Source organism: Protobothrops mucrosquamatus, unplaced genomic scaffold (assembly GCF_001527695.2).
Source record: "Protobothrops mucrosquamatus isolate PMUCROS unplaced genomic scaffold, P.Mucros_1.0 scaffold_289, whole genome shotgun sequence".
Classification (NCBI taxonomy): domain Eukaryota; kingdom Metazoa; phylum Chordata; class Lepidosauria; order Squamata; family Viperidae; genus Protobothrops; species Protobothrops mucrosquamatus.
In genome coordinates, this window is record NW_015386365.1 from 763,216 (window position 1) to 783,361 (window position 20,146).

General features: G+C 40.3%; 1 protein-coding gene across 1 annotated transcript in view; it reads left to right on the top strand.

Annotated features, from left to right (window-relative positions):
* The window catches only part of DISP1 (dispatched RND transporter family member 1), a 35,403-nt gene extending 27,082 nt beyond the window's left edge, over positions 1 to 8,321 (top strand). The window contains exon 7 of the mRNA XM_015831926.2: positions 4,715 to 8,321. Within this exon, the coding sequence (XP_015687412.1) occupies positions 4,715 to 8,320 (3,606 nt within the window). The 3' untranslated portion in view covers position 8,321. The remainder of the gene's footprint in view (positions 1 to 4,714) is intronic.
* Positions 8,322 to 20,146: the final 11,825 nt, after the last annotated feature.

Sequence of the window (20,146 nt, forward strand, 5' to 3'; positions counted from 1 at the left end):
GCACATCCCTTTCAGCCCCAGCAGTGCCATCCGTTTCTTTTGGGATAGTTTCTTCAGAGTTTGTTTGGGACAATGCTGATATAGGAACGAGAATTAGCTCAGATTTTCAAAGCAGAACTTCGCTCCTCTCCACCTCATCATCTCTTCTCCAAAACTCAGCCAGAAAGCACTTCTTTGCCTTTTAAAATAGTTCATTTGCATAATTCAGCGTGATTCTCTTGCTGATTGGCTACCTTTAAATGGTTGGTAATAGGAACTCAAACACATGTATTGTAATTGATGTGCATACACAAATATGCATCCATGCTCTGAGAAAGGAAAGTTTTCTTTGCACCCAGAGATGAAAAAAGACAGTCTGGTCTTGATTAATTAGTTCTGAGCGGGAGAAAATGTTTTCCATCATCCAAATAGTTGCAACTTTTTTAAAATTTCCCTACAAAACCAGAACATAAAAAGTAACAGGCTGCTTCAGGGGCTTCATGAGTTCTTCTGCCATGTGGTAGATGTTAACTTTGCCCATAGCTAGACTGAGGTCTGGTTTTAACTAATGGCCTTAACTGATGCAGGATCTATGTCAAAATGAAAGACCGGCGTTCATGTGTATGTATTTGGAATGATATCTGAGTCTGTCACTCCTTGGGAGCACAGTGACTAGTATTCTTCGACAAGGAGTCCCTGTCTGCTAATTCTCAGCAAGCAATTTAGAATATAGTGATGTTGGCAGAATTTGTGGGGAAGAGAAAAAAAATGATTATGTATTATTGTATCCAGTGTTGACAGCGCAAGAAGTGAAGCCAGTTAAGACGCTGGAGAGGTGATTAATATTTAGTTTCATGGGTCTAGATGCAGGAATCAGTGGGTAAGAGATGTAATTTTTATTTGTCCCAAATTTTGCATAACTATCCATGAGTTCACAGATGGATTGGCTATGTTCAGTTAATTCTTTATCACAGATTGATTACAGTGTAAGTTAATTGAAATGAAATTAAAATGTTCTCAGCTCCTTCTTAACATTCTTCTTTTGAAACAAGATATTTCATATTACATCTTTTATTATAGTAATATCAATTATACCATAGATAATCACTTTAGAAAAAATTAAAAATATTGGTTGTTATTGTGATTTTTAATAAAGTTTCCAGAAAGGTCTGGAAACTGAATTACTCTTAAAATAAATGGAATATTTTTATGCCAGGTGACAGCTGGTAAGATGATTCATCTCTGTGTAAAGATGGAGCATTGCCCAAATATGAAGATACACGACTTCCTTTTTTAAAAAAAAAAATGGTTCCAAGAGGCTCACTTCATTTTGTTTATTACCTTTTCTGTAGTGTTTAAATCATATCAAGGTGTTAGATGTTATGTTTAGAAAATTGCTGGACTAAGCTGCAAACCTCTGAGTTTTTTTAACTGCTGCCTTTTGTATAATAATGAGAAATGTACATCTTCGTTAATCTTTAATCTTTATTAGAAGAGAGTCTTCTTGGCTGGAGTCCATATCTCCTTCCATCGCACACTCTACACTCCACGGAGGCTTGAGTTCTTTTGTACTGAAGTCACTGCTGTCTGTTCCAGTCAAAGCAAGTTGAACTGCTGTAATGGTTTGACTGGTTTCAACTTTAAGTCTACTTTAAGGGTTTTGCTCTTTCCTCTATTAAAGGGAATTTTGATTATGCATTCCCAACATGACCATAAGAGAGAGAGAGAGAGAGAAAAGCTAAGCAATTTATTAACTAATAAATACTTAAGCGCAAATTGTCTTGGGCATGCTGTATCAACTCAAGCCATCTGGTTTTCTTGTTCCAAGGCTTGTAGCCTGTAACTGATTCACATATGGCACCCACATAGGCTTAACAGTAGTATCATATATGGCATGGCTAATTAGGAATTGAATATTACCTAATACTTAAAACACCCTACCCAGTTCGATTTTTTTTTCAGGTTAGGGGTAACAGGAGCCTAGTCCAAAGGGCAGCAGAGTAAGTGGTAGACAAAAGTCTTCTAGAAAGACAGGCAATCTGCCATTATGAATCTTCTCTTCTGATTCCCTTATAGGAAAATATTGAGAGGATTTTTGGAGACATCGGTGCATAATTCACATATGAGAGGAATATGTGCTCTAGATTTACAGTACCCTCAAAGCTCTCTGCAGTACACAAGTTTTCTTTGCTAAGCAAATCCATGTGGTATGAATAAGAAATCTGAAAAACATTTCCAAATCATAGAAGTGCTGTGTTTTCTTTAGAAGTTCCCAGACAAGTGGAAAACATCCTGCTGATACTTCTAACCCAGCTTGTACAAATGCCTTTTTGATCAAGCAATAAAATAGACTCTGGCCATCTTTTCTAAAGACTGTTTTTAGAAGGCATTTGATAAGTTCCAGGCTAAGCCTGATCTTCCAAGTATGAGCAGCTAATCCATTTTTATCTTCAGTGAAGGTGACTTTAGCAGCAAAGATGGACAGCCTCTAATGTGCTGAAGAATAGTAGATAAAGCATCATCTCAACCTGAACTTGAATAATTGAAGCACATAATCTTCTTTTCCTCTGTTGTCTAGGTGACCCTACAGGGCTTACATGCTGCATTTTCCTTATAAATCTGAACTCTGCCATGAAAAATAAGAATATAGTATTCCAGTACTTTGTTTTTATTAGGTAGCTCATATTTTCCTGCTAAGCTTAATTGATATTTTTATCTGGAAACAATCAAAAGTAACTTATCCTTTTCTTCTTGGAATGTGAGGTGATTTCTTGTTCTAAATTTATTTAACAATAATAAGGCCATATTAATTCTGTTATAATATCCAGGCAGTTTTAGTCTAAATCCTGCTTATGTATGTATGCACGTGCTATAAAAGAGCTGCACTTGAGAAGCCAGTTTTACACTGAACTTATTGAAATACACTTGGCTTAGAAATGCTTAAGCAGATGTATAATTCAATCAATATAAATAAAACTGCTAGTAGTTTTGGGAAGTACACAGACTATATCAATATTGGCTTTTTGTTATGCATTCCAATCAAGAAGGGAAATTTGGTTAATAAACACCATGAAAGAACTATATTAAAAGTTATATAACACATTATATAATATATTGTCAGCCCAATTAATGGAATGCTGCAGCCTTCTAAATGATTTATGTAGGAAGATTTATATAGGAATATTCTTCTTATGTCTATTCAAGCTGTTTCTCCCATTGTTGTGCACATTTCATTGCTTATGAGTTGGCCCCAGGAATGTCCTATGATGTCTATCTTGGTAAAGAACAAGTGGGAAATGGTGTATAGTCTACTTCTTGCCAGGTTTGAAGATCTGCAGTTTAGTAGAAGAGCCCCATTTGATCAAGTTGACCTTCAGCCTATTGACCTGGGTACAAACCATACTGACTGTACTGACACTTGAAACAAATGGAGGAGTGACTTAACTAGGCAGAGGAACTTCTCTAGAGCTTTTCTCTGCAAGATTGAGATTTTAATACGCTGTGAGCCGCCCTGAGTCCCATGGGGAGAAGGGCGGCATATAAATCCTGTAAAATAAAAATAAAATAGAAAACAGCATGAATGCCCATTTCAAAGGCTGAGAGATTTCTGCATATTCGCTGTAATTTGGACAAATTTATCAGAATTGTCTCTGGAGTTTGACAGCTACAAATTTTACATAAGCTGTGAGCCCAGCCTCCAGGCATCCTGAAAGCATTATAGCCCATTTTTGATTTTGTGCAGTAGAAATTATAATTAGTTTTGTCTGCTAAAGTTCAGCTGTTCATATCAATCTAATTTTTCCTCTTAAGATAAAATGAAGTTGCTTTTGAGAGTTGGTTCAACTCCCAAATGAAGTTGACTGTTGGATAAGCATAATTACTGTACTTCTTTATGATACTTGAAGGACAAATCTGTATCAACTGATCTAAACATGTTGTCTTCTTGTCTCTGGAGGTTGACTGAAAAATGTCCATCCTGAAATCCAGGCAGGATTTTGGCATGGAGCATTTGCAGCCAGAGACAGAGGACTTGTCCTGGTTACTAGAGGCTTATTACAAACATCTCTTGCTGCACATGCTCTGTGCTAACATCCTGCTTAGATTTCGGGACTGACTTTTTTCAGCCAGCCACCAGCAACCAGAGGGGATCTTTTTGGCAACCAGCAGCAGCTTGCAGCCTTTCCTGATTGATGGGTTCCCCATTGACTTTCTGGAAAAGCTGGCAGGGAAGATTGCAAATGGCAATCACACGATTGTAAGACCCATCAAGGATCTCTCCCAGTGTGTGGAGATTGTGGGAGTGAACAGACTTAATCCAAGCAAGGACAAGTGGCGTAGGTGTTTAGATCCGGCAACTTCCACCCTTCCACAGTGGATAGGGTTTCAGTCCCCCAGACAAAACTGGTATGCAGCTTTTCCTTGAGGATGGAGGAGTCATGGCCAATAGGGCCTTTGCACAACTTCATCTTGTGTGCCAATTGCACCCATTCCTGGATTGTGATGCCTTGCTGATGATCGCTCCTAACTTGATTATTTCCTGTTTGGAATATTGCAACGTACTCTACATGGGGCTGCCTTAAAGACCATTCAGAAACTACAGTTGGTCTAGGGCAGGAGTAGGTAACCTTGGCTCTTTTATGACTCGTAGACTTCAACTCCTAGAATTCCTGAGCCAGCATGGCCATTTATCATTGGTATCCAGATATAACTCTCAGTTTTCTTCTTCTTCCCACAGATACGCTCCCATGCTCAGTTTGGGGATCTCTGCCAGAGGGCCACTGCTGCTTCATGCTGTCCCAGCTGGACATTAGGCAATTATATTGCCATTTTAAATAACAGATCATCATGTCAAAAAATAGTGGAGAGAGATGTTTCTCATACTCTGAAGCTGCTCCGCACATGTGCCAAATATTATTATAATGGGACCCTGGGGCCAGATTGTTGGGATACGGCAGCAAGAAGAAAAGACCAGCTCAAGTGTACAAATGTGCCACGCAAATGTACCAAGTACAATGCTGTTTACCAGATACTTCACTACATAGTGGACAAAGATTTTCTAAGCCCAAAGACCTTGGATCATGGCTTACCAGCTTTAAAATATAGTATGCTTTTTCTACCTACTGAAAAGGGAGACAGTATGATGAATATCTATTTAGATAATTTTGAGAGCTGGAACTCGTCTGATGGAATCACCATCATCACAGGGATTGAGTTTGGAATAAAGCACAGCTTATTCCAGGACTATCTATTAATGGATACTGTGTATCCTGCTATAGCCATAGTGATTGTTCTGTTAGTGATGTGCTTCTATACCAAGTCCTTGTTTATCACACTGATGACCATGTTTGCTATCATCAGTTCCTTAATTGTTTCTTACTTTCTTTATCGGGTTGTATTTAATTTTGAGTTTTTCCCCTTTATGAACCTCACTGCACTGATTATTCTTGTGGGTATTGGAGCTGATGATGCTTTTGTCTTGTGTGATGTGTGGAGCTACACAAAATTTGACAAGTCTCACGCTGCCACTTCGGAAACCATGAGCATCACTTTGCAACATGCGGCTCTTTCCATGTTTGTTACTAGTTTTACTACTGCTGCTGCCTTCTATGCTAATTATGTCAGCAATATTACAGCAATCAGGTGTTTTGGTGTTTATGCTGGCACTGCCATTTTAGTGAATTATATCCTAATGGTGACATGGTTGCCCGCAGTTGTAGTCTTACATGAACGGTACCTCCTCAATATTTTTAGTTGCTCTGTAAAGCCACAAGCAAGAGTTTACAGTAACAAAAGCTGCTGGACAGTGCTGGGCCAAGTGGTCCGTAAAGTATTTTTTGCAATCTCAGAAGCATCTAGGATATTTTTTGAAAAAGTGTTGCCATGCATTGTGATAAAATTTCGATATATTTGGTTGGTCTGGTTCCTAGCCTTAACAGTTGGGGGAGCATATATTGTGTGTGTGAATCCAAAGATGAAGCTACCCTCCTTGGAACTAGCTGAGTTTCAAGTGTTCCGGTCTTCCCATCCTTTTGAGCGCTATGATGCTGAATTCAAGAAGCTTTTCATGTTTGAACGGGTCCATCATGGAGAGGAGCTTCACATGCCCATCACTATTATCTGGGGGGTCTCTCCTGAGGATAACGGGGATCCCTTAAATCCTAAAAGCAAAGGCAAGCTGAAGCTAGACAGCACTTTCAATATTGCAAGCCCAGATTCACAGCTCTGGATTTTAAAGTTTTGTCAGAAACTGAGGAATCAGACATTTTATTACCAAACAGAAGAGCAAGATTTCACGAGCTGCTTTATTGAGACATTTAAGCAGTGGATGGAAAATCAAGACTGTGATGAGCCAGCTCTTTATCCCTGCTGTAGCCACTGGAGCTTCCCCTACAAGCAGGAGGTCTTTGAGTTATGCATCAAGAGGGCCATCATGGAACTTGAAAGAAGCACAGGCTATCATTTGGATAGCAAAACTCCTGGCCCTCGCTTTGATATAAATGATACCATCAGAGCAGTGGTACTAGAGTTCCAAAGCACCTACCTTTTCACCTTGGCATATGAGAAGATGCATAAGTTCTATCAGGAAGTGGACACCTGGATTTCAGAGGAACTTGTTTCGGCTCCAGAAGGTTTAAGTAGTGGCTGGTTTGTGAGTAATCTAGAGTTTTATGATCTCCAAGATAGTCTCTCTGACGGTACTTTAATTGCCATGGGTCTTTCTGTCACTGTTGCATTCAGTGTAATGCTGCTTACCACATGGAATATAATAATAAGTCTCTATGCAATAGTCTCAATAGCAGGAACTATTTTTGTCACAGTTGGATCCCTGGTTCTGCTGGGTTGGGAGCTAAATGTCTTAGAGTCTGTTACCATTTCTGTGGCAGTTGGCTTATCTGTGGACTTTGCTGTCCACTATGGCGTTGCTTACCGCTTGGCTCCAGATCCCGATCGAGAAGGGAAAGTTATATTTTCTCTAAGCCGCATGGGCTCAGCAATTGCTATGGCTGCATTGACTACATTTGTAGCTGGAGCAATGATGATGCCTTCTACGGTTTTAGCCTATACACAGCTTGGCACCTTTATGATGCTCATAATGTGCATTAGTTGGGCATTTGCAACTTTCTTTTTCCAGTGTATGTGCCGTTGCCTGGGACCCCAAGGAACATTTGGCCAGATTCCTCTGCCCAAAAGACTACAGTGTGGTGCTTTCTCCCAGGCATTGTCAGGAGGCCAAAGAGATGGAGAACAAACTAAAACTCAGTCTGTCAATAAATACCAGTTTGATTCAAGACCTCAGAAAGCAGATGTAGAAGGAGAACATGAGCACTATGAGTTACAGCCATTAGCATCCCACACCAGCAGCGATACTGCAGTGGAGAAGAGAACCTGTGAAGAAATGCACATCTGCCCTGAGCTCTTCAGTGGCAGGCTGTCAAACCCACATACTCTTCACTCAACATGTAACACAGAACTGAATGTAAACATTAACAGCGAATCAGGTTCAGCAATGTCATCCTTGAGTGAGCAGGATCCCACTTGCCATTTGTTGAGTCAAAACGAACAATGTCATTCTTTAGAGCCACAGCAGCATACAGACATGAAATGCTCCCGTCTGCATCAACCTAGAAATGAAACATTATGCTATCGCTGCTCTCTTTCATCTGGGAACGTACAAGTCCAGAATTCCCTAGTTCCCATCAGTGCCTTGCTTCATTCTTCTGATGGTTATGTGAATGCTGTCCAGCATGTTCTCCACTGTAGTTGTCTACAAGGCAGGTTCCAAAGACCCTTGCTTCAAAATTCTCTTCCCCCAAATGTTTTTCTCCACTCAGTCCCTCGTTTTCAGTCCCACAGTCCTCCAGACACTGAAGAGAACTCAGCAACTCTTCCAAATGAAGTAGGTTCGTCCTCCTCCCTCGGCAAAAGATTGCTTACGAAACCTCTCTCTGAAACAGAACAAAGATTGTCTAACAATCAAATAGGGCTGTGTAATAACTACAGACCCAAAGGAGATAAAACTATCACTGAAGCGAACAGGAATGAAAATAAAAGCTCTGCATCTAAGCCAAACAAGCAAGCTCAAATGGAGGCTGTCCAAGGTTTGCCCCAAACTGCTCCAGGGATAGAAGCAAAGAATCAAACTGAGTGGAAATGTTTGGAAAATGTTACGGTAGAGGCTGGGCCTGAGTTTTGCTCTGAAAATTCAGAGTATTGTAGCCGAACCATAACAAAAAAGTGCAATTCTGTTGAATGTCCTGTGCCAAACACTGAAGCCCATGTGCCTCCTCTATTAGCACACCCTGAACTTTCCAGTGAAAACTTGCTAATAAAAACTCTTTAATAAATCTTAGCCTTGAAAGGTTTTTTTTTTGTTCCTGTTTAAAGATATTAAAACATTATTCCAAAGTTTGAAGTAGATTAGACTTTTCCTTTTGGAAAGCCAGCTCATGTTTAATTCAAATTGTGCTGTGTAGATACCCAAAACATGTGAGCATGGGATAGCCTTTCAAATACCCTTTTTCTGGAACTCCTGGCAATAGAAGATGGAGGTGGCGAATACTAGATTCATCAGCATGCTCCTCTGATTGTTCATGCTCATAAGGGAGACAAAAAAGGCAGGAAATACCTGGGAGGTTCTCCAGCCAGGGCACTTCATGAGGGGAATGAGAAAGGGGAAGCAGTGCCATTCCATATCCATATCCCCTCCAGTTATTCACTGTATGGAATGACAATTTGATCAACAGTGTAAGGCAAAATCTCTGTCACCAAGTGTATAAAAATGTCTTTATGTGGCATATGATTTAGATGTTACACTCAGAATCAGTCAGTTGGGGGCTGGGGTAAGGAGAGGGAAAAAAACTCTTTAAATAAGGAAAAGGACTAATAGTCAAATTGTGAATCCACCAGGCCGTTCCAAATAACAGATTTTCTACAACTACTCAGGAATGCCTGCAAGAATAGGCCTAGATGAATCTGATCCATCTGCCATGGACTTGGTGTTAAGAACCATTGTCAACAGACGTGTTCTCTGTGAGTAGTAGCTTTGCCACATGCAGAGGTGGTAAAGAAGCCATTATTGGTTAGTTATAAGGCCTTGTGAATCATCACTGTAGAAATCCTATGCTCCAGTCTCCCAGGTGCTTGAGGGTATCTTCCCAATATACCTATCCCACAGGAAATTTCTGAGGCCAGAGTTGCCACCAGGAACTTAGCACTACCTTCAGAAACATTTAATCACCTCCAGAATTCCATGCTCATCGAAGAATCTTGGATGATGGGAAACCTGTGATGGAGATGCTGGTCACTGAGTATACCTAGAACATAAAAGCAGTTCCATAGTCCAAGCATCCATTATTTGCTTATATAAACTAATGTGATTAGCTTTCATCCAAAACACATGTACACACAGAATGTTCCTATCGGTGAGTCTATATAAGGGTTTTTAGCTCTGCTTGGACCTAACAGTTGAGGAGCAACAAAAGTGTCTTGACCTACTTTACTATGAGAGTCCTAAGAAAAGATTCTCTACTATGTCTATCTACCTTTTACTGGTATCCATTATGGGACCCCCCCAGCTAGTGCAGTACACATATCCCTTTCTAGACTTGGAATAAATCATCCATTTAGCCCCCAACATCATCATTCTACATCTAGACTTGATCTTTATGCCCAAGGCAAATCCAATTTTTCAATAGGTCCAGAAGATAATCCTCCTTCTGCCTCAGTGGCAAAACCAAGTAGAGAAAGATCAGTCACCCAGCAAAATCTACCTGAGAACAGAGGAGCTCTGGGTTTCAGATACTTTCCTAATTTCTTTTCCGATAACTCCACTTAAGCTGCAAAGTCTCACCAGTTCGACCTACTGTATAGGCCTATCAAGGCCTGTATCAAAATAGTCCACAACATAAAACAGTAATGACCCATTCCATTGGAAGATCAGCCAGCTTGGCTCATCTACATCTCCCCAGGAGACTTTGGTAGAGCTGTCACATAGTTCTCTTTTTTATCCATTATTAAAAATTATAAACTTAATTCTTATTTTCAATTGGCCCATCTTTTAGCAAGAAAGTTGTCCAAAATTAGTGCCCACCAATGACAAGGGCCCTCTGGAGGTAAGAACCTATTCTCAAAGATAGCATTCATTTTTCTCACTGGTTCCACTTGGAAGATGTTATGTTGGGCTTGGAAGGTCCATTCTGTATAGCAGAGAGAAGGCATCCAGTCCACCCAAATATTGGCAGAAAAGCGGAAAATAGATACTGGAGGATACATCAATATCTGTGGCCAATTTTGGGGAGATTCTCATATTTCTTTATTTCTACCTTTATTGAAAATTCTTTTTCTGGCTTGTGATTCTGGATGTGGGAAAGGAACCAACCCCTTTCATTGGTCTTAGATACAAAATTGTGATGTAATGTATATTTATAAAATTAAATTACCCTGGTCTTTGGCTACATTTTCCTTTCTCTCAAACTTAGGAATTAATATTGCAGTTGAAATCCTAGGAATCTTTGCCCAAATGTTTCTTTAATATCTCCTGAAATATATTGCAAAACTAAAATATATTTAGTCCCATAAATCAACATACTAGAAGCACAAACTGTTTTATTCTAAAGTAAATGCACAGCTTATATATTTTTTTTTAGGATAAGCTTTTTTTATTCTGTTTTATTCAGTTTTTCCATTCCAAAATAAAGTAGGCAGGTAATAGCACCTACCAATCTTATTTGGGATAGAAGGTGAATGTTCTGCTAAGTTATTCATAAACATGGTCAGTTTTCCTCTAGTATTTGAAGCTGTGCTTCCTCTTGCTCTAAGTGCAGGGGTGTCAAACTCAATTTCATTGAGGGCCGCATCAGCATTGCGGTTGCCCTCAGGGGGCCGGGTGGGTGTGGCCAGGGTGGGTGTGGCCTATTGGGTGGGCGTGGATGGAGTGGGTGTGGCCTACTGGGTGTGGCCAGCTCTACATCATTCACGTCAAGGGTGCCTGTGGGGGCCTGGGCAGGAGTGGGATAGATCTGAGGGTCTCTGGCAGAAGGGGGTGGGACCAGGGCAAGTGCCAAGGCATGGTCCACTGGAGGAGCCTCACTGTTCCTCTCAGGCCATGCCGGGGGGGGGGGAGATTAGGGAGCTAAGACTGAATGCGTTTCAGCATAGATGGCCACCACAAAGTTGTCCATTGGCTCCCCGCTGGCTTGGGCCAGGGCCAAGGCAGAGGGGGCCGTTCCCTCACTGTTTCCAGGATGGCTTCACGGGCCACATGAAACCACTTCGCGGGACGCATCCGGCCCCCGGGTCTTGTGTTTGACATGTCTGCTCTAGTGCATGGTTATCTAACCTTTTGGCTTGCCTGGGCCACACTGAGTGAAGAAGGATTGTGTTGGGCTGCATATAAAATATATAGTTCATGTATATAAATAAATGTTTATTTTTAAATAGTTTTTACGAACATGTGGAACTGCATTACTAGCTGTGAGTTGGACATGCCTGCTCTAGTGCTTTGCACTTTCTTTTATAACCTTTGAAATAAGAAATGTTATACAACCAGAGCTAGCATAAATAAATAAGACTTTAATATTCTATCAGCAATTTAATATCCTAAAAATGGATTCTGACTAAACACATGAACAAAAAATAGAGCAGAGAAAGTACTAGACATCTTCCCTTTGACTACTCTATTTATGTTATTAATATCTCTCATTTCAAAATGTCCTGCAAGCAAAAGAAAAGAATGAAGATATTAAAACAAACTGGATGCAAATTCATCACGACTAATGAAATGTACATTTGGCCGTTTTCATAATGTCTGTTCTAAGAAAGAACTTATCTCGAGGGGATGGGAGATTGGGAAGGTAATATTAAGAGAAATGTCCATGTAACTTGCTTTGAGATTATCATAATGCTGCATGTTTTGTTTTATAGCATGCCAGATTCTAATTTATTAATATGTAATTATATGAATCTAAATATATTAAAGTCATATAGAGTAAGGAGAAAGATTAGTACAGAGAAGATGTACAAAGACAGATTGGCTCCCATAAGGCTCTGTTCCTCACCTCCAGTCTAAATCCTTGGGAAAAGAACAGAGAGAGACTTTGTATGGCTGCTTTTTCTTATTTTTCTTTCTGCTCTTGCTCAGCAGATAAGCCATAGCATGGCAACAGCATCTGTATTGGGATAATTTTTTCTAAGAAGAGGAAGAATGTGGTATTAGCTCCAAATGATTGGTTATTTAATGAATTATATGACAATCTTGTCAAACCTAATATGTCCTGATCTGTTGGCCAGCTAAGAATCCTGGAAAATGCAGATGCTGGGAAAGGCTGGATAATATGAAAAGATGAATTACTGTCATACTCATGACTGGACTTGTGGTTGGTGACTGTGCAAACTAATTGGTGGGCTTTTGGTCTGACTGATTGACCTCTTCTTATTTCATATATATTTTATGCAGGAGATATAACTTTCTTTTCTAATCTGGTTGCCTCCTGATAGTTGGATGTCAGTTCCAGCTAGCAAGGCCATCAGCCATACCAGATTGGGAAGACACCAGGTCAAATAAGGCTAACCTGGAAAATTTGGAGATCAAGTCTCCATCTCACAGAAGTCTCTTTATCATCCTGATCAGCCACAAATAAACACATTCTAAAATTAGCTGTTATTCAGTTTAAGATAATTGAAGTTAAAACGAAGGGGGACACAGCCAAATGTTTGCTTACTTTCTTGTCTATCCAGTGTTCTCCATTCCTAACAGAGAGATTAACTCATGATTGAACATCTGGCATGAACTCCAGTTTGCAGTTGATTAAATTAGAATGAGGATGTTCCCTTGAAGAAGAATTTGGAGTACAGCATATTCTGCCAGATGGAAATGGGGAAGCCTGTCCAAGAAAAATCTCTCTGTAATTTCATATATAGTACAACCAGGTAGATGTTTCCTTTAAGATTTTTTTAAAAATATCTAAAATGTTTTACTGTAGGAAACATTTACTTACAAATTTGCTTGCTAATTGTAAGAAAAATATATTATAGGCTTATATGGGCTGTTTCTGCGTTCCTTGCTTTTGAACCTTAAATGTGATTCTCATAAATAATAAAATCAGAGGTAGATTTTGGAATTATCTCTCTGAGCTGCAAAAGAAGGCTGGCACAATTCTAGCTAGCATACTACCATAGGAAGGCTCAGTTAAAATGCTGTTATCTTTAGGACATTCACTGATAGGAGTTCCCATTGTTTGTTGAATAGTCCCCAAACAGCCTGATCTCTCCTTTTTCATCAGCTATTCTATGAAGGGTGTGTTTGTTTAAAATTGAAAGGAGGAGGACATATTCATATGTTGCTTTTCTTAATCCACCATTATAGAAAAAACAAACATAATTAAATTTGCAATATACGTTTTTTAAAAAAAGAACCTTTGAAATTATGCAATGAATAGCTTCCATCTGTACAGCAGATTGGATGGTGGGGGGAGGGGGGAAGAGATTGAACAACCAGTCTTGACAAATGCTATTTGAAACAGCCTAATGCTTCAACATATACAAATATCCTGTAGGTTAAGGGTCAAGGGTCATAACTGCTGATTCTTTGAGGAATAGAATAGAATAATAGAATAGAATAGAATAGAATAGAATAGAATAGTTGGAAGGGACCTTGGAGGTCTTCTAGTCCAACCCCTGTTCAGGCAGGAAACCCTATACCATTTCAGACAAATGGTTGTCGAGTCTCTTCTTAAAAACTTCCAGTGTTGGAGCATTCACAACTTCTGGAGGCATGTTGTTCCACTGATTAATTGTTCTAATTGTCAGGAAATTTATCCTTAGTTCTAGGTTGCTTCTCTCTTTGGTTAGTTTGCTTCTTGTCCTGCCTTCAGGTGCTTTGGAGAAGAGCTTGACTCCCTCTTCTTTGTGGCAGCCCCTGAGATATTGGAACACTGCTATCAGGTCACCCCGCCCCCCATCCTTCTCTTCATTAAACTAGAAGACATACCCAATTCCAGCAACCGTTCCTTATATGTTTTAGCCTCCAGTCCCCTGATCAGATGGAACAGGCATTTTGCCACCTGCTCAGAACAGAAATCCAAATTAAAGCATCTCAGATAGATGGCTGTTTAGCCTCCACTTGTATATATTTAGTGAAGGGCAGACCATCACCTCTCTGGACAATTAATTCCACTGAGCAACTGCTCTTCCTACTAGTGAAGGGGGAAATTCCAACTGCGGTGATTCACTTAACTGTGGCAAGAAAGGTAGTAAAATGCAGCAAAATTCACTTAACGAATGTTTCGCTTAGCGACAGAAATTTTGGGCTCAATTGTGGTCATAAGTCGAGGATTACCAGCACCGTAATTTGGGATTAAAGAATGATTGGCCCAAAGCCACCCTGTGAAGCTGAGTGGAACTTGAGTCTCTCCAATTTAAACTCCCAGTCTCTCATTTCTGGCCTCCTTAAAAGGAATTTGTATTCACATTTACTATATGTAGGATGAAAACCCTACTAAAGAGGTTTACATGAGTCATAAAGTACTTAAGTGAGTAATTCGCAGTAGCTCCAGTTCTGCTAGTGCATATGTAGTTTTTTTCCCCTCTATATCCTCTTGTATAGTTTTGTGTCTGAATGCTTGAATCCTTTCAGTTCCTTTCCCACATGGACTGTTCATACTATTGCAATCACTTAGTATTTATTGAATGTGGTAAAATAAGCAGATTTCTTCTCCACTAAATTGTTTGTTGTTGTTCTCTTTCTTTCTCTCCTCTGAACAAAAAGAAAGAATTTTGCATTAAAATACATGGGGGAGGGACAAATAATTACTTATATATAATTACTTATATCCCAGAAATAGCTATGTAAGCACACAGAATCTGCTATGAAAACTTGGGGAAACAAATAAATTGAATACTGGAACTTCTGAAAATTAGCAACCAAGTGTTGAGAAAGTTCAGTCAATCAAACTATATACAAGTGTATCTTCCCAGAAGGTAAAGTATCCTAATTAAGATAACTCTCTAGTTTCCCTCTGCTGCTCTCATTATTTGCCAAGAAAAAGTGAAATATGGGTGGTTTGGGCCCTTAAGCAAGAATCAGAGACAGCTTTGTGGGCGACCCAAACAGCTTGTTTCTACAGCTTTCCATTCTTAAGTAATCATAAGCAAAAAGAGCTTTGCCCCAGAGTCAAGCACTAGTCAAAAATGCTAATGAAGTGTAATACATATTAAAAAGCTAAATTCTCTATTTCCAGTTGATTAAATGCATCCAAAGCAGCTTTTCTCAACCTGATGGCCTCCAGGTGCATTGACGCTGCATCTTGCCCCGTATTTTGAAGGCTGTTGAAAGAGTACGAATTCCAGACAGCCTAGATAAGGGGATTTATCTTAGTTTCAGCCCATTCTTTGCAAGGGCTGGGATGAAGGCACTGCAGGGCCAACTCTTACATATAATGCAAATAAAAACGCAATGTGCTAAATCAGGGTAGGTAATCTGTTTTCAGCTGGGGCACACTGGAATTTGATGGACATGTGAGTGAATGGCTTTCCTTGTGAGCATGATTGATCACAAACTGTCCTCAGGCAAAAGCAATCCAGAAAACTCCTGATCATTCCATTAGGATATTTGTGTGTGGGGGGGGGTCCCAATATATCATCACAAATAAACAGATTAGTAGAAACTAATGCCAGATTTATTGATTGATTGATTATAATCTCACGAATTAAATGTGGCAGATGGCTGGTGGAGATCTTTGGGAGCAGATTGTTGCCTATAAGAACAACAACAGACCTGCAACAGATATTCCGTCCCCCCCCCCCCAAAAGTTGAAAAATATAATTTAAAAGTTTGAGATAATATACTCCCTAAGAGGTATGATCTTGATAAGCCTCTCCAAGAAAATCATCCGTAGAAGATCTGTTTAAATTCTTAATATATAGTAGGTACACTGCAGACGAATCTTTCAAGTTCTGATGTAGAACCTGCACTCCGTCTAGACTCTAGTCAGAGTGAATACAGTAGAGCAGATTGTGAAAGTAATGACTATCACAGAAAATACACCATGTTGTAAAAATCACTTTCATAAACAATACTTGAAACCTTCTTTTTATCCTTTCCCCCCCACTTTGAAGCTAGTCTTTTTTTTGTTTTAAATTTGCCCCTGAATTAATGTACTGTACTTAGCTGCCCTGTATTCTTACAATCCCACCTTCGGCATTTCAGTCAAAACCCTCTTTCTTTGGTCATCTTTAGAAAAAAAGGGCAACGTCACTGTAGACTTAAATTCATAGAAGTCTTCTGCACACCATGGTGGATGCTAAGTGAGGTCCATAAAACCAGGATTAGTAACAGCTAAGAGACAGGATATCCTAAACTCTCAGTCACTTTTGAATCACTTGAAGGTGAAAGGTCATTCAGAGGCTAGTAAGGAAGTCAATATTATTTTTACCAACCTAGAGCAGGAATACAGTGACCTATATTTGAGCTGACCTCCATTCCTTTGTGTATACTGCTAAGTCAGGCTAATAAAAATATCTGTAGAAATTGTGAGTTCTTATGTCGTTTTCTCCCAGTCCATACATTTTCTAAGTGAGTTTGTTCCACAAGTCACGCCTCTTAGCACTTGGTACTAGCATTTGGAAAGTCTCCTGTTTGCCTACGTGTCCCCAATTATTAATTCTTTGCTTTGGGTTATGCAACAATGGTTTTGATTTTGCATTTAATTCAGGCCCCGTGCCATCTCCCATGTAGTTCTGCAGCATTTTTACTTCCTTGAGTGAGAAATAGTTTATAGAAGAGCTCCATTCCTCTGTATCAAAAGACTTCTGCTCTTCAGATAAAGTATTTTAAACTATAATCCTATCATACTCAGGAATGAGTGGAGAGGCAAAACATTTGAAGGGCCCAATTTAGAGCTCTGGAAGTTGCCTGACTGATTCCAGTTCATTTCAAAAACAGTTGGATCCGATCTGAAGCCTGAATTTGAAGAGTGATTGCCAAAGATGAAACTGCTGTTTCTCATAAGGTATAATGAGAAAATGTACTCCACCCTTTCTCCATCAGAATGGGCTTTTGACAATTTCAGTATTTTTTTCCTAGGCTATTTGAAGTACTTATTCTATTCTATTCTATTCTATTCTATTCTATTCTATTCTATTCTATTCTATTCAAGATTTTGATTAACAGACTAGTTGCCACTTCCTGTACTGTTAAAGAGGAAGGTATATTATTTCGTTAACCTAAAAGAATCAATCAATCAATCAGAATAGAGCTGGAAGGGACCTTGGAGGTCTTCTAGTCCAGGGGTCCCCAACCTATGGGCCGTGGCCTACTACCAGGCCACGGCCTCTTGACCAGCGGGCCACGGCAATGGCTGACTGGTGCACACACGCGTACACGTGCACTCCCCCTCCCACTCATGCTAGCGCCCATGCCCCCGTTTGCGCATGTACACGGGCGCAAACGGGGCCACTTGTGCCAGGTGAGTGTGTGTGGCCCATTTGCGCATGTGTAAATGGAGCTACTAGTGCCACGCCAGTGCACGCAGCCCCATTTGCGTGCACACATGCGCACTTATTTAGAAGCTGCTCTCCTTCCCTCCAGACCACGAGCCTGAAAAGATTGGAGACCTCTGTTCTAGTCCAACCCCCTGCTCAAGCAGGAGACCCAGACAGGTGGCTGTCCAGTCTCTTCTTGAAAACCTCCAGTGATGAAGCCCTCACAGATGGCAAGCTGTTCCAACTCTTAAATAGCTTTTAGTTATATATAGGTAGAAGATACTCTTGCTTTTACTAAATTATTTTTTATAGGCAAGTGGGACTACATTGTATCACCAGAGAGTCCATCTGATAATTGCCTGCCTGATTATCTAATTACAATCACAGCACCAGACGTCTCTGTGTCCCTTACGGTTTGTTCTCTTAAATGAGACCAATTAACTTTTCTCATAAAGGAGAGGCAGTGATTCACACATCCCAGGCTAGCATTTTGCAAACTGAGTGATATATTTTTCTTTCCCCATAGGCATTTGCAATTTCTGTGAAATTCTTTCAGGTCTATGCAATATTAATTACCTGTGAAATATCAGTTGTTGGTTTTTTTGAGACATGCATAAAAATTCATTTATATATTGTCTTTCAGGGCAGCAGATCATGTGCATCAAGCTACATGTTAGAAAATGACAAAGAATATAACTCTAATCACAAAGCAATGGTGTTTCCCCCCCTCCTCTTTTCCTTCAGGGGAATTTCAAGCTTCAGTCTAAGGGATCTTGCAGGAGTTTTAGTTCCTGACATTGCTCTAATTCTTTTTCCTGGGGATTGCTAGTTCCATCAGAGCAGCAAGTGGTGTCTTCACTCCAAATCTCTTAAGGGTGCTTTTTTTCATCACTGAACACCATTGCCCATGAGGCAGCTTTTGGCACCTTCCTTTCCGCTCACTTGCTGGCAGTTGTTCTTGTCCATCATGGCACCTTCCTGGTTTGCATTCCAAAATGCTCACGTACTGCATTGGCCCTAAAGTGCTTGTCAAAAGGGGGGAGGGCTTGCAAAGGCTGCGCTTCTGACAGCTTTCCTGTTGAATGCAGTTCTTTGTCCTCTGCTGCAAACTTTACTGAGCTTGAACACATCTTTGTGGACATCAGTTGGCTCACACAATACCTCTGGGGACCCTGTGCCATCTCAGAGAAATATGTAGCTTTCATTAGTCATTGCTTCTAATGAACAAGATTCTTCCCCCCCCCCAAGGTTAACAAAGAGAGCTGATGTGTGTGTACCAGCTGGATCCTGCAGTTCTCACACTTCTTCTGGTTTCATAATTATAATTTAGGATTAAGAGATCTACTCCAGACTCATGTTACCCTTGCTCTTCTCAGCTCCTTTGTGCAATTTGCATTTGCTGTTTATGAACTACTCTTCTTTGAAAATTCAAGGAAGTTAGAGTCTCTTTATTCTGGTCTAAGAAAAGCGACTGGCCTTGTTATTGGCCTACAGCTATTTGGTAGAAACCTTCAATTGATCCACAATGCTTGATTGGGGATTATTGGAGGGAGTAGCAAGCTTCTTCATTCCTTCACTGGCACAGCTCTGGAACAATATTATTTGAAAGTCCATATTTCCCCCTCCCTCATGAACCAATCACTGAGTTCTTTAGGACAGTGTAATGCTTAGTCCTACCACCATCACATCTAGGTTCAATACGCAAGGAAAGGCCTGCTTATACCGGCCTGCTTATGAAGAACATCTGGAACTTGCAATTTATAGGTATATCTTGGTACACCCATGTTACATTTCTGCCTTGTGAGCTGTCCTGGAACCCAGTTTGCTTCTGAGTGCAGTTCAAGATGTGATTACCTATAAAACCATTCACAGTATGGGGCTAGGTCAGGGGTAGGCAACCTTGGCTCTTTTATGATTCGTGGACTTAAACTCCCAGAATTCCTGAGCCAGCTGAGGGGAAAGGAAGAGGTTTCCAAGCTGAGCCATGCTGGCTCAGGAATTCTGGGAGTTGAAGTCCACTTGTCATAAAAGAGCCAAGGTTGCCTACCCCTGGGCTAGGTTATTTGAGGGAATGCATTTCTCCAATAGTTTCTACTTATCCTATTAAGTCTGATAGGATGGACATGCTCGGGGTTCAGTTTATTAAATCTGGCAAGACCAATGAAGCAGACTTATTCTGTTGCAGCATTTATTCTCTGGAACACAGTCTTCTTGAATTAGAAGACCACAGGTGATACCTGGGCTGTAGACTAGACTGGGAAGTTTTAAAAAAAACATAGAAGTAGTCAATGGGAGGCTATTTTCATTTTGTAACCAAGAATCCACCAGGAGCCCAGATTTACTTGCCATAGCAGAAAGCAGTGTTTGATTTATTTGGCTGATCTTAAAATAAACGAAGCAGGGTTTGACTTGGCTAGTAATTAGCTGGGAGGTTGCCAGGGTATTTATGCCTTGGCCAGTTGAGGGTAATTAAGGGTGGCAACCTTTTTAAGGAAGGATCACAAACTCCCAGAGAAACAGTGAATTCTACACCAGAGAATCTGGCAGGCACAGGCCTGCCGAAGTGTATGGACTACATTTATTGTGGAGAGAGGGCTTGATATGCTTGCCTCTTCATTTTGGCTTTTAGAACATTTGGGGGAAAGGAGAGGGGGTGGACCACCCTGTTATGGTTTTCCTGTCAGTAACT